Source organism: Bactrocera latifrons, unplaced genomic scaffold (genome assembly GCF_001853355.1).
Source record: "Bactrocera latifrons isolate USDA-ARS-PBARC rearing strain unplaced genomic scaffold, ASM185335v1 scaffold_15, whole genome shotgun sequence".
Classification (NCBI taxonomy): domain Eukaryota; kingdom Metazoa; phylum Arthropoda; class Insecta; order Diptera; family Tephritidae; genus Bactrocera; species Bactrocera latifrons.
The window spans coordinates 742,125-766,303 of NW_017534963.1; the positions used below are offsets into that span (position 1 = coordinate 742,125).

The window sequence follows — 24,179 nt, forward strand, 5'->3', positions numbered from 1 at the left end:
AAAACACTTACTAAAAATAAATAAAATTCCTGATCTAAAAATTTTAAATTTCCTAATAATAAAAATTAACTAAAGCATAAATTGCTTGCAATGAAGGCATATACTTGAAGAAAGTTGTAAAAAAAAAAAAAGAAATATACGAGTATGATTCACAATGAGTAACATAAAATGTACTTATATATTTTGCTCAGTATTATAATGTTAATGTTTAAGTGATGCTTTGTTTGGAGAATATAGCTTATACTTCCCTATCACCCTATCTGTGTATTACTCATTATATTTCTTAACACTCTCTTCGGTGGAAAAGTTAAAAAAAAACTATTAATTTCTATAAATAATTAATTACTATTTTTTCTTTTTTTTTTTTTTTAATCTTGCTGTCCATATAAAATGTCAAAAATTTTACTGTTTTTACTACACTCAATCTCCGCTTCCTTTCACAAAATCTTCTCAGTCTCATTTTCTTACACATAAAAACTAGAAAAAAATAACTAAATTATTTTCTATTTCTTCACTTAGTATTTAGTACTTTTTACGCTCATAAATATGTATGCATACTTGTTTTCCTTTTATTGTAAGTGCATATGTATGTAACCTGCATTTTTATTATAGTCCTTTAAGTAGTTTTATTGCAACCTTACACTTCCTTTCGTCTTCTTGTTCACATGAACTATGTACATACCTGTGTATTATTTGAACATAACTTATACCCACAAACATACTAACAAGTTTTTGTCGTCTTATCTAGCAGCTACTTACACACATATGTACATAGCAGTTATATACATATAAGTATGAATACAAACGACAATAAGCAAGAAAAAAATGAATAAAATCAAATGTGGACTTCATGCATGATGTATTATATAATAAATACTTTTGCTATATACTAAATATATTTATATAAAAMAAAAAAAAAAAAATCATATCGTATTAAAAATTGTGTGCGTATGTATATTGTGCGCATATGAAGATAAAATTTTTAAGTATATGCATAGTTATGAAAGGGAAGAGAAGTGGTAAAAGCAATTGTATTGGATAAAGCTATACATAAATATACTATATATATATATATATATGTTAATAAATACACTATTGAAATAAACAATTCGATAGCATGGCATTGCTATCTGTCTGTCTCTTATACACATCTAGATGTGTATAAGAGACAGGGATAAAGCTATACATAAATATACTATATATATATATATATATGTTAATAAATACACTATTGAAATAAACAATTCGATAGCATGGCATTGCTATCTGTAGCATAATATTACAAAATGAATAAATAAATATAATTTTACGATGTAATAAATAAATCTATTTTTGTTTTAGTTTAAAGGAAAATTATATGTAGTTGTTATTTCGGGGCTGAAATACTGATCAAATGAAGATAGGGGAAAATTCTTGCCCTTAATCAGCCTTTTCAGGCAAGGAAACAAAAAAATAAAAGTCCGGAGGGCCACATCTGGCCTGTAGAGCGGTTACGGAAGCGTTGGGATACCCACCTTAGGTAGGTAGCTGTTCACAAGAATGACGGTGAGAGGCGGGCCATTGTCGTGGTGCAGCTTCCCATCGGCTGCGATGTCTTGTTGGACCCGAGGAAGTCGGATCTCTTGAGGACTTACACGTGGACAATTTGTCCAGGAGAAACAAATTCATGATAGACGATGCCTTTGATGTCAAAAAAGACAATGAGCATCGCTTTCACTTTGGATTTGCTCATTCTTCTCTTTTTTTTCTGCACAAGCCCTAGATTCCGATCGTTCAGTTTGTATGGCAGCTATATGATATAATGGTCCGTTTTGGGAAATTTTTTTGTAGCGTTACCTTAGGAAATAATCCATGAGAAATTTTGTAAAGATATATTGTCAAATTAAAAAGTTTTTCATATGGGAATCTGATATTGGAGGTTACGACAAATAAGCAGGTTCTTAAGGAGAAAAGTACGTTTAGAAAATTTCAGATCAATATCTCAAAAACTGAAAAAAGAACTTCATCGTAGACGTAGATGCCGCTTATAGCCGCGTTTACAACAGCGCGCCAATCGATTTTCCTTTCCGCAATTTGCCACCAATTGGAGATTGGAAGGTCCTTCTACCACTGGTCTTTCCAGCGGAGTGAAGGTCTGCCTTTTGCTCTGCTTCCTCCTGCGGGTGATCCTTTATATGGCCACTGTAGTAAATGCCACAAGGTCCTACTGGTCCCAGTCCTTGTCATGTCCATCGCAGCCTTTATTCTTACGAGGACATCAGTCTGCTTTGCAGCGGCACCTTCCCTATTAAGGGACCGGACATTCCAGGTGCTCTTAAATCGTAATCCTTAACGTCTATATCCAGCAATCATCAGCGTACGGGGTAATGGAAATTCCCTCCGGTCGAGAAGGGAGTTCCGAGCTATTGAAGTCAAACTGTTATGGAAAATATACATTAAGATATCGTAATTCCAGTTGACCATTGATCAAATGGACAAATGTATATCACTAAATGAATCCAGTCAAAGACTGTCAATTCTGCGTAATTCTAACGCTACAACAACAAAAATTCTAATATTGCCATGTTCCTCTATGTCTATGTACATATTTATATCGATTATTAACGTCATTGTTGTTGAAAACATTCCTCAAATATGTTAAAAAATCCGGTCGTTACTCGGTTACTCAGACCCGAGGAACCGGATTATTTCATTAAAATTTGGTACAAAACGAAGTACTCTACTAAAAATTTTTTTTTTGTTTCTTTTTCAATCCGGTCTTTGAGATTAAATATTTTAAAATTTTCGGTTTTGCAAAAAAAAAAAAAATTGCAACCCTTCTCTGTCTATATTATTGCTTAATTTAATTTGTATCTAAATAAAACACAATTTTTTAATTAATAGTCGCATACAAATATTAATATATTAATTTTATTTTTGTTTCCGACATTTCTGAAACGTTAATAAAAACGGTTAATAAAAATAATAAATAAATTAAGAGCTAAAATGGAATTTTATCTTTAATAAATATTTTATATGGATATTTTTATAAACTGGGCATTGTCGATAATAAATTAAATAATCTAAGGTAATGACTTAACTAAATGCATTGTTAATTATACATATTACTTTCCATTTGTCTTAGCAAACATTTTTTTTTCTTATAAAACAATCGGTTCATCTTCAACCGACTTTTTGTTCTTACGACGGCGACTCGATTTGATTTTACTCAGCACATTATAAGCCTGTTGTATTTCAATAAATCGTTGATTTGCCGCCGCTTTCAATTTCTCATCTTTAACCTTGTCCGGATGGAATTCTTTCGAGAGGCGACGATAAGCTGATGTAATTTCGGCTTGTGAGGCTGTTGCACTCACGCCCAACACCTTGTACGAATTACGTTCGCCATCCACGTCCATACTTTCGAAAATTTCCTTCCATGTCTCATACCAGCCATGATGCTGTGCATATTGATATGTATCTGAAAGGGCTTGTGTGAAATCTGTCCACCAAGCTGATGTAAGGAAATTCTGTAAAGCTTCATGTATCGGCACTTCACCACCATCGTCATCGGTAATTGTGCCATTGAAATAAAGAAAACATCCCCATAAAGAAAAGTAAAGCACCAAGGCAGTTGTCAATTTTACCGACCGTGCGCCAGCGCCGTGACGTTTCGGTGGGGTACGCAACCATTGTTTTGAATAAGTGTCGAAAACTAGCGCAGAAACCAGCGCAGTCAATAGTAATGAATAAGTTTCATCATAAATTAGATAGCGTGCGGGATATATCGCAATGGCGCCGATTAAGCATTGCCACCAAACTCCACGTTCCCGTCCGATATTACCCACAGTCCAGACGCCCAAAGAAACAAATATCGGTATAAGCCAATGCAGAAAGCCCCAATCAATACCAGCGAATATAGTTTCCGGTATGGCCATGAGCAGCACCTGTCCAAAGAGATAACCAATCATAACTTCGCCCACAAAACGCTTAGCAGAGTAAGGCGGTCGTTGATTTGCTTGCAATTTCGCTACAAATGATTTAATAAATGTTGGATCCTCATTAGCATCACGTACATATTCTGGTATTAAGACTATTTCAGCCAACCAACCGACACCGAAATATCCACCCAGTGTACACCACCAGATGAAAGCATGTCGATCGCGATGCAAATACAGGTGATGTAGTCCAAAAATACCACCAAAAAGCCAAAGTATATAGGCGATTACAACCGATTTCTGTGGTGGCAAAGTATTTGCTTCGGGTTGTGCGCTATTACCATTAGCAACAGGTTTACCGTTAACCAATGATTTCCCATTCGCTATTGCAGATGTGGATTGGGACTCCGTTGCGTTCGCTTTTAACATGGTGACTTCAGAATTCAAACAGAGAAAATTGCATCAAAGAATGCAGTCATTATTTAATAAAGGCAAACATTTGTAAAATATTATTTAATAAAAAAGTAATGCTTTTACATAAGCAATGCAACATTCTAAAAATCACTGTACTCACTGTGTCAGTTGATTTGCTGGATTACGTGTACTTCCTTATTAGAGCGTTTTAACAATGGCTTAGCCAACTTTCTCTTTTCACAAATTCCATACACGCTTCACTTCAATTCTACAGGTAGGCTTTCTTCTTACTTCTGCAGCACAAAGTTAATATAGCAAAACATTCAATATAAACTGGAAATTCTTGCGTTCACATATAAAAAAAAAACTTGTTACTGTCAGTAAATTGTCTTTTTCTGCACTATTTAATTTATAAAACGTAAAAAAATGTTTGTTTATTTAAGCGTTTCTTTTCGTTTGTCGTGATTTGCTTTCTTCGCTACTGCTTAAGTGAATCGCTCGGACGTGCAACAACGTTTGTTCCAATTCGTGAATGCCGCTTAAATAGGCTAAATACAGTTGCTGAATGTTTAATTAAAGTTGGTCACTGCTTCAAACCAAAATCACACCTCTGACGTAAACAAATTGATAACACACAATTTTTATTTATTACTTTAACGCTCTTATTAGATTAATTAAGAGCATTCAAATAAGAATTTCTACACCTGAAAGCGCGACGCGATTCGCTAATTCTCTCTTGGTTTTCACAACCGCTCTCATATAAAAGCCAGAGTTACCTTTGAGGGCACTTTAAATTTACTACGATTTTTGAAAATTTTATTATTTTGCAAAAATGCAACCCTATCATATGACACATTTGTTGAACACATTTAATTGATTGAACATACGTGTTATTGAGGTAAATAATAAAGCGGCAAGTTTTAATCCTTAATTTTATATAAATTCATTTTATTAATAAGTCTTGCGCGATTTTAACGAGAAGCGTCAAATGAAATGGTTAACCAATGTCGCGCCTGCCTCAGTTCGAAAGACACCTCCTTTATTCGTATGGAGACGCACATTGGCGACGGTGTCGATTTCTTCACTTGCTTCAACTTATGCACACAATTGGAAGCGGAACTAGATGATGGCCTGCCAGGAGTATTGTGCACACATTGTTCTCAAGATCTCGAAATATCTTTTAATTTCTTGCAAAATGCCAGGCAGGCTGATGGAATACTCCGTGAAAACTTTTCACACAAGTACTTGACCACAGAAATAGAATCATTGGATAGTGAAATGGATGATACAATAATGGAGCCATTAGATGAGGTAGAAGGCAGTGAAATGGAAGATTGTGTGGTTGAGGAAATCATAGAACACGTGCATGTTCCAGAAGATGTTGCCGACGAGCGTGTAGAAAGCAGTGTTGTAGAAATAATGGAGGTAACTTAATATCCAACATCTTTATACTTCCAAATATAATTTTATATAATTACTACATAGGTCGAAAAAAATAATCTGAATATTTGTGAAAGCTCTTTAGATGAGATAGAACTTATCGATAACAGTTATGTGGACCAAACTGTCGAGACAGCGGAGATTGTGGTGGACGAGATACATGAAACACAATCAAAAACAACAGAGTATTATGCAGAAGATGAAGGTGATGAAGAGTACCTAACAGAATACAAAGAAGATGTGCAGCAATCGGACGCAGACAATACGAGATCAAAAGGAGGAAAATGGAAATGCATAGAATGCAAAATTGTTTTGTGTGGCGATGTTTCTTATGAAGGCCATATGAATATGCATCGTTCATTGCGACCATACAAATGTACAGAATGCATGTGTGCATTTCGTTGCAAAAATAAACTGGATTACCATATACAACTGCGACATACACAACAAGTCGAGCCTCAAACTATCAACCGTATGTATTTCAAAATAGTATATTTCTATAATTTGTTGTAATTTTTTTACTTCCAGTAAACAATTGTAAAAAGTGTACCAAAATCTTCGGAGCACCCGAAGAATTACAAGAACACCAGGAATTAATACATCCCGATAGTTATCCTGTACAATGTAGACGCTGTCCGTTGTTACCACCATTCGCGCGGACAAAATTAGCAGAACACTTTCGTAACGAACATCCAGCGGAACATCGAAAATACTTCCCCACAGTGGGTAGGCCACCAAATGAGCCAGCCAAACCAACACCATGGCAATGTGAAGTCTGTAAATGTTATCTGCGTTCAGAAAGCGCATTGCGTGATCACAGACATACGCACCAGAATGAACGACCGCATGAGTGCCAATTTTGTGCGAAACGTTTCGTTACTACCAGTAATTTACGTCAACATATGCGCGGCGTACACACCGAGGAATATGAGAAGCTAGTTAATGAAGGCGGTGATACGATAGTGCAATGTGAAATGTGTAAAAAGCAATTACTTAGACGAAATCTCGAAAAACATATGGCCTTGCATGTGAAAAAAGAGCGCGAGGCGAAAGAGACTCAAACGAAATTTCTCTGTGCTTACTGCTGTAAGTATTTAAATATTATATGTTCACTATTATTTGTAAGTAATCAAATATTTTTAGCGTTATATTTACTGAAATATTAGTATATTTTTTGTGTGTAAGCGTGAGTTTGTGTCCGGTACGCGAAAAATGGTTTAAGTTATCAAATAGCTGTGTTGTTTTCAAAAAGATTTCTCATAAAATTCAACAGTCTTGCGTAGATAAAATTAGTTTAGAGCACTGAAACTAGTCTAAAATCATTCATACACTTTTTTTTTGAAGTGAATTACAACCGTTGGTTGGTCTGTAAATATCGCCACAGCAAATTTTACAAATTGTTTTGGATTGTTGGCCGTTTACAACAGAAAACGCATATATTTGAAACGCCCACTAAATAATACTCGTGCTTTTTTATAATAAATAGTATTAAAATTGAGATCTTAACGTATCTGATCTAGCATTACAATTTTTTCAAAGCTGAAACTTTTTCTTATTGCTAAATTGGTTTAAAAATTAAACCGTGATTTTTAGTACAAATTCAAAAGGTTAACAACAATATATGAACATGCTAAATATTTTCCCAGCACGCGAGTGTAAAAGTCAAAAATCCCTCAACCAACACGAGAAAATGCATCAAGGCGCATCACCGGACGTTATATATATTTGCTCGGACTGTGATCGCTCCTATGCTACACAGCATTTGTTGCAGCAACATCGCAAACAAGCACACAAAGAACGAGACCACTTTTGTCCGATATGCGGCAATGCTTTTAAACTCAAGAATCAATTGGTTAATCACATGAAATTGCATTTGGAAAAAAATATCAAATGTCCACATTGTGAGAAATGTTATGCGCGTAAATTCGATCTAGATGTGCATTTGCGTAGTCATACAGGAGAGCTGCCATTCGCCTGTCATCTATGTGAGAAACGTTTTGCGATAAAAGTGCGTTTAACATACCATCTACAGAAGCACTATGGCATAAAGCATCGTTGTAAGGATTGCGGTGCGGAATTCAATTCGAAACAGAAATTAAAAGCGCATAGTTTCAAGCACACGGGCATGCCCTATCGTTGCGAAAGATGTGATGGACATGGCTTTGCCAATCGTGATGTGTAAGTTTTGACAGAAAAATGGCAATTACAATAATTTATTATTAAATTTTGTTTATTGCAGCTTTAAACGCCATTTGCAACGCGTGCACTGCACGAGTATGAGCGACGAAGAGTTAGTTACCATGTTCCAGCAAAACACTGGCAAGGCTACCCGCATAAAACAGGTTGAATATTTTGACGAACATTCGCAAGGGGCCGCTTCAAAAACCGCTACGGAAGCGGACAACACTTTGATTAATGCAGATGAAATTGCACTGGAATCAGAAGTGGTGCACAGCTGAAAGGAGTAGCAGTAGAGATTTTGTACTTTAAGTTGTATAGACAGTTATATGTACATCTAACATTTTAGACGAAATTAGATAAAATAAAAAGTACGCTAAATTTACGAGCATACATACACCCTAAAAAATATGTATCACTTTCATTTTAAAATTGAACCGAGTAACTTTTTCACCATGCAATTAACTATAACTTCAAAAAAATAATAACAAATATCCAATTCCTGCTTTGCAGCACGTGAATTCACGAATGCCAAATCGCTCAGTCTGCACGAACAAAACGTGCATCTTGTCAAATTGGAGGAGCCGAAATATGAATGTGGCATTTGTAAGCGCAAATGTTATCAACAGCGTGATCTCAATTGCCATATGCAGCGCGTGCATCTAGCGGAGCGCAAACACTATTGCAATGTGTGCGGTAATGCGTTCAAGAGCGCTTGGCAGCTGACCGCTCACCGGCTTTTGCATGCCGAAGACAAGTCTTTTGAGTGCATACACTGTCAACGGCAATATACACGGCAAGCCGATTTAATTGTGCACATGCGCACACATACCGGCGAACTGCCATACGCTTGCCACCTTTGTGGTAGACGCTTCGCGATCAAAGTACGACTCACTTATCACTTGCAACGGCATGAAGGCGTCAAACATTCGTGCGCCTATTGTGGAACTGTCTATTACAATCGTAATCAACTAAAGGAGCATCTCTTCAAGCACACTGGCATGCCTTATCGCTGTGAATTGTGTCCAGATGTTGGATTTACGCGCCGTTTGCGGTAAGCACATGTCTAATTGAGTGTTTAAAGCATTTACATATGTATGTATGTGTGTAATTATGTCGTATGATTTTAATAAAAAATTTACCTTTAGTTTCTCCAATCACATGCAGCGCGTCCATAATAAAATTCTAACAGCTGACGAATTGACTGCTGTGTTTGCGAAATACACGGGAAAGGCGATACATTTCAACACCAGCAACAAATCTCAGGAGAATATGGACTCACAGGAGTTGCCTGATTTCATTGTAGATGAAGAGAAAGAAGATGAAGATATGGTAAATGAGTGCTTAAATAATTAAATATATATATGGTACAAAGAATGTATGTATGTGTATACACATAAGTAGTTAAAACTTAAATTAAAAATAAAAATATTTATTGCATATTTATATGGAAATCGCTAATTTGAACCTATGTACACATTAAATAAACAATAAAACAATAATTGCAAATAACATTTTTTAATATTTATACTATTTGAAAAGTATCGAGGAGTTGAATTCTAAACTCCAACTTTATATACTCACCGATTTTACAATTTTATTCGTAGAAATAAATTTCAATGCAAGAAAATAATATTCAATTTCGGTTGATTGTTTGTCGAAAAATGTCATAATCTAACAAAACAAAAACGCATCGAAAGCGTTAATCAGACATATTTGTTAACACCACCAACACAAAGATGATCATCGCGCTATAGTATTCGTGTATATTTATTATGTTTTTAGTATTTTTGTATTGTTAATAAACTTTTGATATTTATTCAAGGAATTATATGCGAGCGCAGCCGCGGGGAAGGTAGTTTAAAAATATAAATCATATTTTTTTGTGCTTTGTACAATGTTTTAGTTTGACTGCTCTTGCTCTTGCTCTTGCTCCATACTTTGCGCCTCTGACTGCAATTCTTCCAGAGTCTTCACATGTGGATTACGCCCAGTATTCGCTTTGAACATTGCACAATACTCCTCATCAGTCATAGTCATGTCGTGCATACGCAATAAATGCTTTCGAAAACTAGAAAAATATACATACATATATAAAGAAACGCATATAAACAATGGCCAACATATCGGCAACTAAAAAGTGCTTACACATCACGCTGCGCACAGCCGTATTCACACACAGAACATCGATATGGCATGCCAGTGTGTTTGTATGAATGGATTTTCAACTGTTTAACATGATTGAATTCTTTGCCGCACTCCTGACATTTCCGCTTGATGCCAGCATGACGCTGCAGGTGATAATTAAGGCGCACTTTGATTTTAAATCTACGATCACACAAATGACATTCATATGGCTCTTCGCCTGTGTGTATGCGCATGTGTACTTTCAGATCGGATGAGCGTATAAACTTTTTCTCGCACACGGTGCATGCGAAATTTCGCTCCAGGTGCAAACGTTTATGGCTGTGAAGCAAAACATAACTCTTGAAAGGATCACCGCAAATATCGCAGATAAATTTACGCTCAGACGTGTGCACGTTCTCTATGTGGTTTTTCAAATATTTCGGATCAACTTTTTTCTGGCAAATTGGACATTCCTTGGGTTCGGGTCTTTCACACATATGAACCTTCTTTTCGTGCAATTTAACAGAAGTTTCAGAGTTAAATTCACGCGCTAGAGCAATAAGAAAGAGTTATTGTATAATTTATTGAAATTATATACATATACATATATTTTTCTTAATACTTACGACAGAATGCGCACAGAAATTTTCTTTTTTGATTCAATGCATACTTGTGTCGTCTTTGGTGATGCTTAATTTCACTTCTTGGTATATCCTTATGACAAAATGTGCAATTAACAAATTCACTGTTTGCTTTGTCATTTTCCATTTCCACCGTAGTAGTACTGATTTCACTATCAGCAACTGGTGTTGGTATTAAATCTCGATGTTTGCGTCTTTTGTGATGATAAAGGGAGTTTTGACTAGCAAAGCGCATAGTGCAAAACGCACATTCAAATAGCTTATCCTCGTCGTTTTTTACATTTTGCCGTGTATACTGGTTATGTTTCACTTTCAAATGTCCTTGAAGGGACCGTTTCAATCTGAACTGTCTGGAGCATAAGGAACACTTATATGGCTTACTTGCATCGTCGTCCTCAACTCCAACCGCAACTTTTAAGCTACTTAGTGAATGATTATGTATGCGTTTAACATGTGCCCGAAACGTACCATGTTTTCGAAAACTCTTTGAACATAATGGACAGTCAAATTTGTGTTCCTTTACATGATAGGCTAACTCAAGTATGGATGAAAATTGCAGTTGGCAGTCATCACATCCAAAACTATTATTCTCATCATTATTATTGCAAAGCCTTTTCGTACGCGGAAAATATTTCAAATATGAAATCTTATGCGTCCTCTGAATATGTTTAGGTAGATCTTCACGTTGTAAGGTTTCATTACACCATGTACACTGAAATGTTGATTCCGTACCATGAACAAGAGATTCGTGAATTTGTAATTCCGTGGGAAGCTCATAAACTTTCGGACATTTCATGCAGATGATGTGAGCTAAAAAATATAAATATGCTTAGATATGCAACGAAAACATTTTAAGGTTAAAATTCGTACATTTGTGTAGATCAAATATATGATCTTTCAGTTCCCTTTGCGTTAAATATTTACAATCACAAATTTCACAAGAATGTGACACGCCCGGCTTGATAACGTCACCGCTGTCATCATCACTATTACACTGCTGCGAAGATTCGGAATCACTTTTGACAACATGATCCTCCATTATTTTTTCAAAATTTTCAGGAATATCTAACTCTAACTCTACTTTTATTTCTGGCACAGGTATAGCCACTTCAGCATCGCTAACAGTGTTGGAAGTTTCGGTTACGACAATGTGTTGTTCTGGCGTCGCTAAAGGATCATTTGTACATTCAACTACATACTAATGAAAACAGATATTAATCTTTACACTTATCATCATCAAAATCTATCAAAAGTCTTAGTGTACCTGTGTAGTTTGGGTAGTAGTATAAATGTCTACGCCATCTTTTTGTAATGTCAAAATCTTTTTGAGTTCTCCATCGGACTTACGTGCCTTTTTTATAAAATTACAGGCATCATGCAGTTGTTCTGTGCAAGTTGTACATAATATTTGTGGAAGTTCATCATTCGCTGTTGCTTGCAGTTGAGTGCATTCATTAAAGTAATCGTATAGTGTTTTACCATCCTCCGCAGTTCCGACACAATTCATATCCACAACTGTAGGACAATCCAATTGCATACAAGCACGGCAGTACATTTTTTTATGCTTTGTTTTCATTACAATTCCAATTTGTTTGCGATACAAAGTATGGTTATTTTACAATTTATTTATGCTAATTAGAGATGATAGACCAATCAAAACAATTTTATCGGTGTTTTTACTTTGTTCGATTGTTTGCACTAATATCGTTAGACACACTATCAAAATGACAACATATTTAAATGCCCGCAAAAAACGTTTAAAAAGTAAAATAAAGCGAAATAAAATTAGAAAAAAAAACTAATTTATAAAAATAATAACAAAAATTTAATAAATAATTTTAATTGTTAGTGGTGTTCATTGAGTTTCGATATATCAGAAAAGTATCATCAATGGTTATAACTAATAAAATATATCGAGGATATAGCAAAACCAAACCGTTAAAAAATCAACTAGATTTAAGCAATAACATATCCCTTCACGCTACAATCGAGTCTAGTTAATTGGAACGAACCCGGATTTTTATCCGGCCAGGGACTGTCAAACAGGTAGAACTCCTTCAATTACTTCAAGAATATTTCGTTCCCACCACAGTCGGATCTACGAAACCAGAACTCACTTCACGGTTATTTTCTGTAGCTACAACAACAATAAGACAAGATGTAGTTGAGGCAATATTACAATTTATTACGAAATGCGTTTGGTAACTTAAAACTAATAAATACACAAATAAAAAACAAAAATAATAAAACTATGCATTAATTCGAATTATCTGACGTTTGTAAATTTTCAGTCAGCTTCTTCAGATATTCAACATTTTTAACGCGAGGCGATTTACCAGTATTCGTTTTAAACATTAAATATAATTCTTCGTCAGTTATTTGTATGTCATGTTTTCGGAGCATATGGGTCGTTATACTGCAATAAAAAGGTATACATTTTTTCAGTTTCGTTATTTCAAAAACTTTAAATTCAACAAAACTTACTATTCACGTTTGGCAGTTTGATAATGACAAGCAGTGCATCTATATGGCATTTTTCCATTATGTTCGAACGAGTGTCTTCGCAGTGTTGTGCCATCTTTGAATTCTTTGCCACAAACTTTGCATATTTTCTTTATATTAGCATGGTGTTCTAAATGATAGGTAAGGTGTACACGGATACGGAATTGACGATCACACAAATGACAAGCATATGGCAATTCGCCCGTGTGACTGCGCATATGAACCTTCAGGGCAGATGTTTCCGTAAATTTCCTATCACATACACTGCATGGCAAATGCCGATCTGGCATATGCAACAGCTTGTGTCGCTTTAGTTGACTAGGACTTTTATAGGCACCGCCACAAATATCGCAAATGTTGTTCCGTTCCCCTATGTGCACAATTTTAATATGATTTTTTATATAATCGGACTTTAATTTCTTCTGACATATTGGGCACTCCTTAATATCTGATTTTGAATTGAGGTGCTGACTTCTTTCGTGCGACGCCAACGACACGTTTGAGCATAACACACGTGCTGGAATATTGTACGATTATTTTTTGTATACGCATTTATTTAGACAGAAATCAATACTTACGACAATATGAACAGAGAAATCTCTTTTTTTCTTTTATTTGTAGTATTTTTTTATTTTTACTTTGTTCCTTTTTAACCGATTTATTTAGCGCTTGAACGACATCTTCGTCTTCATTTTCAATAGATTCACACTCTACATTTTGTAGTGTGGCGGTATCTTCGTCTTCGTCTTCCGCAATCGAAGTTACCTTTGCTTCATTTTCCGTAGTTTTTTGTTTAGCTTTTGATCTTGTACCTTTACTATGCCTTTCTCTTAGATGCTTATTGTAGGAGGCTAAATTTGTATAGCTTTTGTTACAAGCTTTGCATTGAATTGGCTTATCTTTGCTATCTCCCGCTAATGGTATAGCCGGGAATTGGCTTGCTGAACTGTTATGCAAGCGCTTAACATGTAAATAATATGTACGCATTCTGTTAAAATTTTTCAAACAGAATGGACATTTAAACAAGTGTGATCTAATATGTTCTGTCAAATCAATAACCGTTGTGAAAATTTTTTGGCAATATTTACATGTATATTTTGTCGGCGATGGAACCTCCGTACCGTTTGTATGTCGTTTTTGTACGTGTGGGAAATACCAATAGTAGCGAGAATTATGAGTTGTTTGAAAGTGCTTGACAAGCTCATTACGAGGCAATAGAGGCTTTTCACTGCAGAAATTACATTGCACTGGTGAATTGGTTCCATGCACAAGTTGGTTGTGAATTCTCAACTCAATTGGCATATCAAATATCTTTGGACAACTTAAACAAATTACTTCAGCTAAAATATATAAATATTTTTAGTGGGTAAATATATTATACTTATGAACTTACATTTATGCTGTTGGGAGATGTGTTTTTCAAGTTCATTTTTGTTTGTATAGGTACTACTACATATCTCACAATCATAATCCACTTTTTTTATGGGCTCCGTTTCACTCTCATATTCGTCCTGCCCAAAAGAATTACGTGTTTCAGTTTCATTATCCATGAATACTTGCCGCTGTTCATCATTGCCATGCGGTACTGTATATTGGTTTTCTGTGTTGTCCACCGGTGTGCTTTCCCTTACGATTTCTATTTGTGTTTCCTCGTAAGATTGATTCGAAGATTCCTCTAAGCAAAACTTTTCCGTTGGAAATTCCGTAAAAGATTCCTCGGAAGATGGACTTACAGCTACTTCTAAGAACGAATTTTCCGTTGAAAATTCCATCAAATCTTCTTTTAAAGATCGATTTGAAGCTACTTCTAAGCACAAATTTTCCGTTGGGGATTCCATCAAACCTTCCCCCAAATGTTGAGTTGGTGATTCCTTTAAGCACGAATTTTCCGTTGGAAATTCCATCAAAGGTTCCTCCAAAGACCGATTCGGATCTTCCTCTAAGCAAGACTCTTTCGTCGGCAATTCCTCCACGGGTTTCTTCACAGCCTCTAATGCTTCATGAAAACTCATATCTAAAGGATCATCTGTACTTTCTTCCGTATCCTATGATACAAATTTCAATAATTCTTATCCATTTATAAATTTACCATTTATTTACCTCTGGCATACACAATTTCTCTGGTGAACTATCAACTGAATCAGTTTCCAATTTTTGAGATATTAAAAGTTTCTTAAATTCCTCATTCGACTGTAGTGCACTTCTTCTAAAGTTATATGCTATTTGAAGTTTTTGTGCACATAATTTACATAGCGTTTTGGGCAGATGGTCATTTGCTGATGCATCTAGTTGTGTACATTCATTGAAGCAATCGTAAAGGTTCTTGCCGTCATCCGTTCCAAGTATATTCATCTCGAATAATATTTGGCATTTACTTTGCATACACACGCGACATTGCATTTTTCTACTTAATTTAACATGTAGAATTATTAAACCGAATTAAACTTAATCAAAATGTAAATAAATGTTTGTTTATACTACCACCTGACACACAATTGCTTGGATTATTTCATTAGTAATGAAATTGTTGTAATAAATTTATCGATAGCAAATCGATATAACGAACACTTGTATTGCAATGTTTTAACTGAAATAAATTCAAATTACTTAAAGAATCGAATGGTATTACATTTTGTTTTGAATATGTGCAATCCATATGGAATTATGAGATGACCTGAAATTAGTTTACATAAATCAATTTTTTTTTATGTATTTCGAAAGTTCAAATGATCAACGGCTATTTTATACCCTGAAAGTTTAACACCCAGATGGGAACGTCGGAAATCGGAGCTGGAGCTGAGTACCTCAATTTTAGAGTTATACCTCTGAAATTTTGTCGGAACCAACGATATCGTACCAACTAAACTACCACCAAATGAAACACTTTAAGTGCGTTTCGACAATATTTTTATTACTGTTTTTGTAATTGATAAGGGCTTAGTAAAATAAACCAAACACTAAAATAAACCAAACACTATTTTCATCAGCCAAGTCATGGACATACAACAGCTCATTGTTCACATCAATGATTTTCACTTACGCAATTGTGAACAAAGGAACTTTTTCTTCGCTATTAGATTAGGCTTATCTACAGCTGTTTGCAGATTTTCCTTAGAAGATTCCTGTGCTTTAGGTTCACATTTGGTATATAGGTTTCTATATAAACTATTATCAGGCGTTGCATAGGCTCTAGTTTTATACTTGGCTTCTTGGTTGGATTCAACGTCCTCTTCCATGTAAGTATCAGTTATATTAGAAATATATGTCTCACTACTGTCACATGGCATTTCTGCAACGCTTTTTTCAGAGTAATGTTTGTGATGAGTTTGTCTGCCGTACTCAGCTATAGTTGCAAAGCTGACATTGCAAATTTTGAAGTTTATTCGTTGATCACTTCTTTCATTAAAGCCTGCGAAGCGGGTACTTCAGTTTCTGAGCAATTACGTATCCGTTTAATATGTCTGTAATACCTGCTCACATCATTGCAAATCGAATATATTTCTTTACAATATAGGCACTGTAATCTAGTAGTATAGATTTCTATTCCTAGATGATCCGTTTCTCCCACATTTAAACTTGAACTATCTTCTTTCGTTACAGTATCAGTCTCATATGTCTCTACACCGGGACATGTATTTTCATCATAACAATTTTCTTCGTACCAGTCTTCTATCGTATCCGCTTGTGACGGATTATTGTCGCTGCAGGAGCTGACTTGTGACTGTTTGATAATGACGGTTTCGTTTATTAACGCAGAATCGCACGGATAATCAACTTCGAAGCTGGAAAGTTGGTGCCAACCGTCCTCATTCATAGGGCATTCGCTATCAGTTTGTTTCACAACTTTCCGAGCTTCACAGATTTCCATCTCCAAAGGATCGTTTGAGTAATCTTCAGTATCTTCAGGTGTTTGTGTATTAATTTTTCGTAGTTTTAGAATCTTTTCAAACATAGCATTAGACATTAGACAGAGCACATTTTCTAAAGATATATGCTACGCGTAGCTTTTTAGTACAATTTTTGCACAGTGCTTTAGGAAAACTATCGCTGGCAGTTGCACCTAGCTGCGTACAAACATTGAAGTAGTCGAAAAGTGTTTGTTCTCAATCTGGTCCAGCAACACTCAAATGGACAAATTTGTTACAATTCGCTTTCATACACGCTCGGCATTTCATTGTTATGGGCCTTTAGATGAAGCTTTATTAACTTATAATACTTAATTATCACTTTTAATAACTTATTTACAACACTATCTGCTCTAAAACAATTCAGTCATAAAGATGCAGATGATAAGTGAAGAAGAAATTAAACTTTGCATATTTAACGTTTGTAAACAGCTGATCACTGATAAGAGAACTCTCTCTCATGTAGAGATGTGTTTAATTTCGATTAATATACATTTATCGATGACATCCCAGGAAAATACGGCTACCGAATTTCCTATACAACGCCTTGCGTAAGAAAAAGTATAAATGATCACTCGGACAGATGAGTTTCAGTTAGAATTGCACATTGGGCATTAAAACTCATAGAAACTTTAACAGAAATCCTTGTTAGCACTGTTGGGTAATTAACCGATAATTTGCTGGGTTGAAGTTAAATATAACAACCACAAATCCTTTTCCAAGGCAATTGGATCTACGGGATTAATATCCGGCAAAGGACTATCGAATCGGCAGCATTTTTCAATGTTTTGAGTCACGATAACAGCAACTGATGACAAAAAATTTATAAACGACATATTTATTTGTAAAATAAATTTAGTGTATTTGATCTTCAGTAAAAAAAAGTTAATAATTTGACACAATAGCTTAGTATTAATATTTAAAGTAATTAAAATTTTATTACGAATATTTTGTTGTACTCATCTAAAAATACATAATCAATTAGCGAAGTATAGAAATTAAATATAAAGAAATAAATTAAAACTTTCTAATTGCGTTAAATACAAAATACATATTTATGTATACTAATTATATTGAAATTGGGACAATGGCAATCGAATTGAACTCGCTTCAAATTTAGGTGAGTGTGCTATCAATACATACTATACGATTATAAATGATAAATAATGTGATTTATATGAAAAATGAATACAATTTTACGATAAACATAATTAATATTATCCATACAGGTTTAGTTAATTAATACATTTATAAGATTTTTGTAAATTGATGTGTAAAATTAAAATACACAATTTAAGTACTATTACTTAAGCATTAACGCTTCAAATACTTGTAGTACATATGTTGCTTTTATTGTAGTCATTGTTGGCACTAGCTAATTTTTGCTCTGATCTACTTTTATTGTATTGGAGAAGCTCAATTTTTTACTTATTTGAAAAATTGTCCATTATGAAGCATTTAGTTGTTTTTCTTTTTCGGTTTCTTTGGATTACGCGAGCGAGACTTTGCCTTGCATAATGGGCAAATGGGAGCATTACGATGTATTTGTTGGTGGCAAGATAGACATGACTTCATAGGTGGCGGTTGTTGACGCAGGTTAACATTAAAATCTGATCGAAATGAAGGATGGTGACCAATACCAATAGCCGGTGACTGCTGCAAACGAGATGAAGGTGGAGGAGGCGGCGGTGGAGCAGAAAAATCGCTTTTACCCAAACGTACTGCTGCAGCAGCAGCGACGGCATTGCCCGCGCCGGGTGGGGCGGGTGGCATAAAGGCATGACCACCGGTGGGTCCAGTACCACCGCCCGTTGGTGGTAATGCAGTGACGGTAGCTTCCGGAAGAAGTGGGTGTCGGGGATGAGGTCGTGCCAACGATGTAGGCTGTGCAGCAGCAACAGCAGCCGCAGCGGCGGCGCTCACTTTTAAAAAGTTGGTTTGAAAACGATCTTTTGATATTGGACTACCCTCTTCTTCGTGTAAATCACGTAGAGGACTTAAACCTAAGTAGTCGCGACGCATATGATCAATTTGATATTTGAGTGCCAGATAATCTTCATATACCCTATTTGCCATGTCAACGGAACGCGTTTGATTTTCCTTAGTTTGCTTTATAATATTTTCCATATCGTTTATATCGGCATGTATTTGTCTTAGCTCTTCGACATGTGACATTTTTTCCTCCAACAAATGCTCCATTTCTTTACGGTATTCATCCAGACATTTTTCTTCATCATCACTTATTTTCACTTCTTTGATAATTTTCAATTTCAATTTTTCTAAAGCAATTGTTTTATCACGTATATCCTTGATGGCTTCAAGCTTGGCATAATAGTGGCGCTCATTGGAGCTGGAGATATCGCTGGTGGCCATTTTTTCTTATTAACCCCTTTCTGTAAGTTTGCGTTGGTCGATGGTTGGGGGATTTCTTCACAGGAGTTCCGTCACGTCACAAAAGATGTTGTAGGCTTTGTAAAACACACAAGTCAGATACAATATTTGTATTGCATATTTATCAGTATAATGATATTAAATGAGTGATATTATATAAAATTCACTTATTAAAAGTTATATCCAAAATGTTAAACTTCTCAATGTTGTGTACAAAACTAAGTTCTTCTTCTTTTGATAAAACTAATTCACAATAGTACACCAAAAGATTCGCGTTTTGATAGCCATGAATATCTATTCTTATTAAAATTTATTAAAAAATCGAGATAAAGAATGTAAGCTGTCATTTATCTGAAGAAGATTCAGGTAACGACTTTCTCCAATTCTTATAGTTCTCATGAGTCGGATTTCGGTACATATAGTAGATCTCAAAATATTTAAAATAAAATTTTGTGGTAACATTGGTTTTCTTGTTGTCATGGCAATGGTGTCTGGGAAGATTAAAAAGGATTGAAAATTTTATTAGATGTGTTTCTTTAGAAAAGGAATGGAAAGGTTTTAATAGATGTATTCGTTTGAAAAAAGGATTCTGTTTGCTAACAAACATGAATTCGCCCAGTCGTGCTGAAATCCACTTCGAAGACATGCGATGCTGTCGTTCCTGTCTGTCCGTGGCTTCAGAAAATGAGCTTGAAGATTATATTGATCTGCTGGAGACTTTTACCACTGATTGTGTAACTACTACCTTACTAGAGGCCTTCAATAAATGCACTTCATTAAATGTACTGATAGAAGATTTTATTATTGAAGGATATCCGCCTTGTCATTACATATGTGGACGTTGTCGTTTAGAACTCTCTCAAGCTAATGAGTTTATAACTCGAGCACAACTAAATAACCAGTTATTAAAAGAACAATATAACCGTGAAAAATCAGTACATTCGGCAATAAGCGATACTGAGATTCTTGAAATTGAAATTAAAAATGAATCGCTTGCTCAAAAATCGAAACATGATGAAAAAGCAGATGAATTGAAAACTGTGTTAAAAAGGGAATATATCAGCGCCAAATCAGTACATTCGCCAATAAGTGATACTCAGATTCTTGAAATTGAAATAAAAAATGAATCGCTTGTTCAAAAATGGGAGCATGATGAAAAAGCAGATGAATTGAAAACTGTGGTAAAAAGGGAATACTACAAAATTAATATAACTTTACTAAAATAATACTAATTTTTAGAGTATTACAGAGGTTGAGTTTGTCAACCAGAATTCTCCCGAACCGGCTGCCAGTGAGATCCTTGAGCCGACGAATGAAGATATTCAAGAAGATAACGAAATTACGCCAACTACACTAATAAGTGTTGAGCGCGTAATTTCTAACGATGATAAAAATTCTGTAAATAATTCCCAGACATCGATAAGTAGTAATGAATCTGTACTAAGTGCTAACATCTCCCGAAATGAAGACGATGGAAATATTGAAGAAACAGATAAGGCTTATTTTGAATTCAAATGTGAGTTTTGTACTTGCATATTCGAGTTTCAAAGAGATTTACTGCAACACTATGAAATAGATCACGGTATGTAAAATGTCTTTTTGAATGGCTTTAGTTTAAATATTATGCAATGCTTCTTTATGTTTTATAGCGGACAAAACACTTAATTTTCCTTGCGACATTTGCCAAAATCGATTTGTAACGAAAAATGCTTTGCGTCTGCATCGTCGTCAAGTGCATCAAAAAGATGAATATCTGGATTGTGAGCATTGTGGACGTACCGTATTAAAAACATTCTATAACGTACACTTGAGACGCCACAAACAACTTAAATTCTTATGTAGCAAATGCCGTACGTTGCTAATAATATTTTGCACGATTCTAAAATAATTTAACATTTTATTTCGTTTCAGCAAAACGTTGTGTTTCACGTTACACACTCAAGAAACATATGGAATTGCACTCCGAAGAGCGTGATCGCAATATTGAATGCGATTGTGGTAAACGTTTCTATTCATTGGAACATCTACAATTACATCAAACCATTCACATTTCACCAGAAGATAGAGCAGTATTCGAATGTACTGTTTGTTCTAAAACATTCTTACGCAAAGCGAATCTTGGTTTACATATGCAAATGCATCGCGGCGAGACTATGGATTGTCCGCATTGCGATAAGAAATTTGTAAGACGTAAAGATCTCGAAATACATATACGTTTCCATACTGGCGATTTTCCATACTCTTGTTCGATGTGTGACCGAAAGTTCGCCATTAAAGGGCATCTTAATTACCATGAGAAACGTCATCTGGGCGTGCGTTACAAATGTGACCAATGCGAGAAAACATTTATAAATTTGGCCGGTTTGCGACAACATCAGTATGAGCATACGGGTATGCCATTAATGTGTAGCGTTTGTCAACGTGGCTTTCCAACTAAATTCAAGTAAGTAAAAACACCGTATTTATACCCTGAACAAGTATATTAAGTTTGCCAAGAAGTTTGTAACAAGCTTGAAAATCAAGAAGGTGCTCATTTGCTGAAACCACCGATATCGGATCACTTAATCAACATCAAGTTTTTGTATGTAATCTTGCAATTGTGAAGGGTATTATAGCTTCGATGCAAACGAATTTGACGATTTTTCTTGTTTTCTCTATCATATACATACACATTCGTACGTATAGCGTTTTCTTAATACATTAGAAGCATCATCACATTGTTTGATTTCTGCATTGTCATCTTGAATTAGCTGCGTATAGGTATATATGTACATATCTTTTGGGTTTTTTCAGGATTCGCCGCCATTTGCGCAACGTACATAAACACCTCTTTAAGAAAACTGACTACTCAGATGAATTAGCAGAAAAGTATATAATCGCAACGACCAATTCAAATCAAGCAATAAATAAAGAAGCAGCGTCAGTATATGTACTGGAAGACTCAATCGAAATGCTTGAGGAGCATGCTGAAGACATTCCACTAAATATGCTATCCGTTTAAGCTGATCATTTTGGATTAAATATTATGGAATATTACTAGTCACAAATAGAAGTAATAATTGAAAATGTAGCCAAATTTTAGTGAATAATATTTATTAAATACGTAAATATAGTAATAAAAAACATCATCATTGATGCCGTATACATTAAGCTACTTATGAAATATAATTAAGAATATATTAGGGTGTACTGCACTGCACTGCTCAACAGCCCTCCAACTCGGGTGGTATTGGAATGTCATTATGTGCCGCAAATTGCAGTAAGGCCTTGTATTTGTTCTTCCAGTTGGTTATGTCCTTGCGGCATTTTTCATTATCATCGTGCATGGTTTCCAGTTCAACCCATTCATGCGATTTTTCCGTCTCCAAGACATCCTTCTGTTCAATACGCTTGATACGGCAGCTAGCCGCATAACCACGATTTTTTAGCGTACGACGCCGTTGTTTCATACGCACAACTTCCTCCCGATTGAGTCCGCGTGACTTCAACGTGCGATTAAGGTCCCGCACGGATATGGAGACCAGTTCATCGTCGCTTATGTCGGGTATAGGACAGGGCGAAAGTGGTGCCTTTGTAAAATAAACAAAATTAAAGATGTTAGTAACTTCCTCTCATTCCTTGTTTTCACATAATTTGTGAGATTTTCTTGATAATTCATTGCATTTACGTAAATTTGATGTGTTACCATTGAAGACTTTCGTTCACGTCGGTGCTGTCCATCCATTTCGATTGCGCAGTGTCAAATTAGTTGACGTAGAAAAAGAGCAAGTTGTTTTTATTAAATTCTTGCCTTGAATATAACAAATTACAGCACTTACACCACAGATAAAACTTACACACTTCGAAATAGATATAAATACCTGAATATTAACTGCAAATGCAATTAAACTTTAGAAACTTCTCCAACAATATAAACAAGAAATTTACTAATAAAGCAGGTGAAAAATATATGACACCTTTTCACTTTTTATTATCAACAATAGCTGTAGGGTTGCTTCGGTAGGCGTTAAATGTGGTGAAGTAATGAAACTCACCTTTTGATATTGCCATTTTGTAAGTTTTGACAATTATAAATGATACAGTGGTGGATAATAAATTATTATAAAAAAAAATGCTGTACCGTTATAATTAAAGCTGAAAAACATAACCGGCCAACACCTGGCATCCAACGGAATAGATCTTTCAACCACTTTTTTCGTTTTTTGATTTTGAGACATAAGATAAGACTAGATAAGACCGATAAATGAGGAATGCACCGCGATCTTAGGTCTATTGTGCACTCTCCTAAATCACAAGGACTCACTTAGCCCCGGCCAATATTCTACCGTTTGCTAGTGAGGCTATCCCCATCCGGAAACATGTATCCAAGGGCTTTAATCCTGCGTTTACTGACTGCTGTGAGGTCGATTAGCAGGTGTTCCTGTGTTTCAGGCTATTTGTCGCAGAACCCGCAGTTAGTGCCAGAGTAGGTTAATTACAACTTTAAACCTGCTCAGTTTGTACTCCCCAATTAGCAACTTGGCATGTCGCATACCATGTACTCCTTGCCAATGCTTGCCCTGCCCACTCCTTCTTCTTTGCGGAGCAGTTCCTTTAAGGTATGGGGACCCAATCCAATGAAGGGTTCGGGTATTATCATATTGGTGGAGGCTGCGGAGCGTGTT

At 35.4% G+C, this 24,179-nt stretch overlaps 6 protein-coding genes and 1 long non-coding RNA gene across 15 annotated transcripts in view; 2 read left to right on the plus strand and 5 right to left on the minus strand.

Moving 5' to 3' along the window:
- The window catches only part of LOC108965896, a 25,901-nt gene extending 16,729 nt beyond the window's left edge, over nucleotides 1–9,172 (minus strand). Inside the window, exon 1 of the long non-coding RNA XR_001993146.1 lies at nucleotides 9,092–9,172. This is a non-coding gene — a long non-coding RNA (uncharacterized LOC108965896). The remainder of the gene's footprint in view (nucleotides 1–9,091) is intronic.
- LOC108965895 (dnaJ homolog subfamily C member 22) lies at nucleotides 3,021–5,070 on the minus strand. The gene is made up of 2 exons (XM_018928571.1): nucleotides 4,492–5,070; nucleotides 3,021–4,351 (listed from the first exon to the last, which is right to left on the minus strand). Exon 2 carries the CDS (start codon nucleotides 4,344–4,346, stop codon nucleotides 3,141–3,143), a length of 1,206 nt encoding a protein of 401 aa, XP_018784116.1. The 5' UTR covers nucleotides 4,347–4,351; nucleotides 4,492–5,070; the 3' UTR covers nucleotides 3,021–3,140.
- Nucleotides 5,209–9,463, plus strand: LOC108965892 (zinc finger protein 665-like). 2 transcript variants are annotated; one of them, XM_018928566.1, is made up of 6 exons: nucleotides 5,209–5,229; nucleotides 5,291–5,756; nucleotides 5,817–6,243; nucleotides 6,300–6,857; nucleotides 7,418–7,949; nucleotides 8,011–8,344. In XM_018928566.1, the coding sequence occupies exons 2-6, from the start codon at nucleotides 5,325–5,327 to the stop codon at nucleotides 8,228–8,230; spliced, it is 2,169 nt and encodes a 722-aa protein (XP_018784111.1). In that variant the 5' UTR covers nucleotides 5,209–5,229; nucleotides 5,291–5,324; the 3' UTR covers nucleotides 8,231–8,344. The 2 variants fall into 2 exon arrangements, with proteins under 2 accessions (XP_018784111.1, XP_018784112.1); XM_018928567.1 differs by lacking the exons at nucleotides 7,418–7,949; nucleotides 8,011–8,344 and adding exons at nucleotides 8,463–9,003; nucleotides 9,098–9,463 and having other exon boundaries at nucleotides 5,229–5,756.
- A 388-nt stretch (nucleotides 9,464–9,851) lies between these two features.
- LOC108965839 lies at nucleotides 9,852–15,776 on the minus strand. Its single transcript, XM_018928493.1, has 11 exons — nucleotides 15,320–15,776; nucleotides 14,613–15,264; nucleotides 13,798–14,559; nucleotides 13,202–13,736; nucleotides 12,976–13,133; nucleotides 12,835–12,929; nucleotides 11,982–12,317; nucleotides 11,588–11,915; nucleotides 10,703–11,527; nucleotides 10,098–10,626; nucleotides 9,852–10,020 (listed from the first exon to the last, which is right to left on the minus strand). The coding sequence occupies exons 1-11, from the start codon at nucleotides 15,617–15,619 to the stop codon at nucleotides 9,852–9,854; spliced, it is 4,689 nt and encodes a 1,562-aa protein (XP_018784038.1). The 5' UTR covers nucleotides 15,620–15,776.
- A 2,566-nt stretch (nucleotides 15,777–18,342) lies between these two features.
- Nucleotides 18,343–19,728, minus strand: LOC108965860 (zinc finger C4H2 domain-containing protein). Its single transcript, XM_018928528.1, has one exon. The coding sequence runs from the start codon at nucleotides 19,495–19,497 to the stop codon at nucleotides 18,583–18,585; it is 915 nt and encodes a 304-aa protein (XP_018784073.1). The 5' UTR covers nucleotides 19,498–19,728; the 3' UTR covers nucleotides 18,343–18,582.
- Nucleotides 19,729–19,970: 242 nt separating this feature from the next.
- Nucleotides 19,971–22,669, plus strand: LOC108965847 (zinc finger protein 2-like). Of its 3 annotated transcripts, none has more exons than XM_018928503.1 (5): nucleotides 19,971–20,693; nucleotides 20,755–21,097; nucleotides 21,165–21,365; nucleotides 21,427–21,958; nucleotides 22,309–22,669. In XM_018928503.1, exons 1-5 carry the CDS (start codon nucleotides 20,121–20,123, stop codon nucleotides 22,514–22,516), a joined length of 1,857 nt encoding a protein of 618 aa, XP_018784048.1. In that variant the 5' UTR covers nucleotides 19,971–20,120; the 3' UTR covers nucleotides 22,517–22,669. The 3 variants fall into 3 exon arrangements, with proteins under 3 accessions (XP_018784048.1, XP_018784047.1, XP_018784049.1); XM_018928502.1 differs by having other exon boundaries at nucleotides 19,972–20,696; XM_018928504.1 differs by having other exon boundaries at nucleotides 19,972–20,558.
- On the minus strand, nucleotides 22,621–23,475 carry LOC108965849 (transcription factor MafK). Of its 6 annotated transcripts, none has more exons than XM_018928506.1 (3): nucleotides 23,376–23,475; nucleotides 23,201–23,305; nucleotides 22,621–23,084 (listed from the first exon to the last, which is right to left on the minus strand). In XM_018928506.1, the coding sequence occupies exons 2-3, from the start codon at nucleotides 23,237–23,239 to the stop codon at nucleotides 22,719–22,721; spliced, it is 405 nt and encodes a 134-aa protein (XP_018784051.1). In that variant the 5' UTR covers nucleotides 23,240–23,305; nucleotides 23,376–23,475; the 3' UTR covers nucleotides 22,621–22,718. The 6 variants fall into 6 exon arrangements, with proteins under 6 accessions (XP_018784051.1, XP_018784050.1, XP_018784055.1 ...); XM_018928505.1 differs by having other exon boundaries at nucleotides 23,183–23,305; XM_018928510.1 differs by having other exon boundaries at nucleotides 23,201–23,227; nucleotides 23,376–23,474.
- Nucleotides 23,476–24,179: the final 704 nt, after the last annotated feature.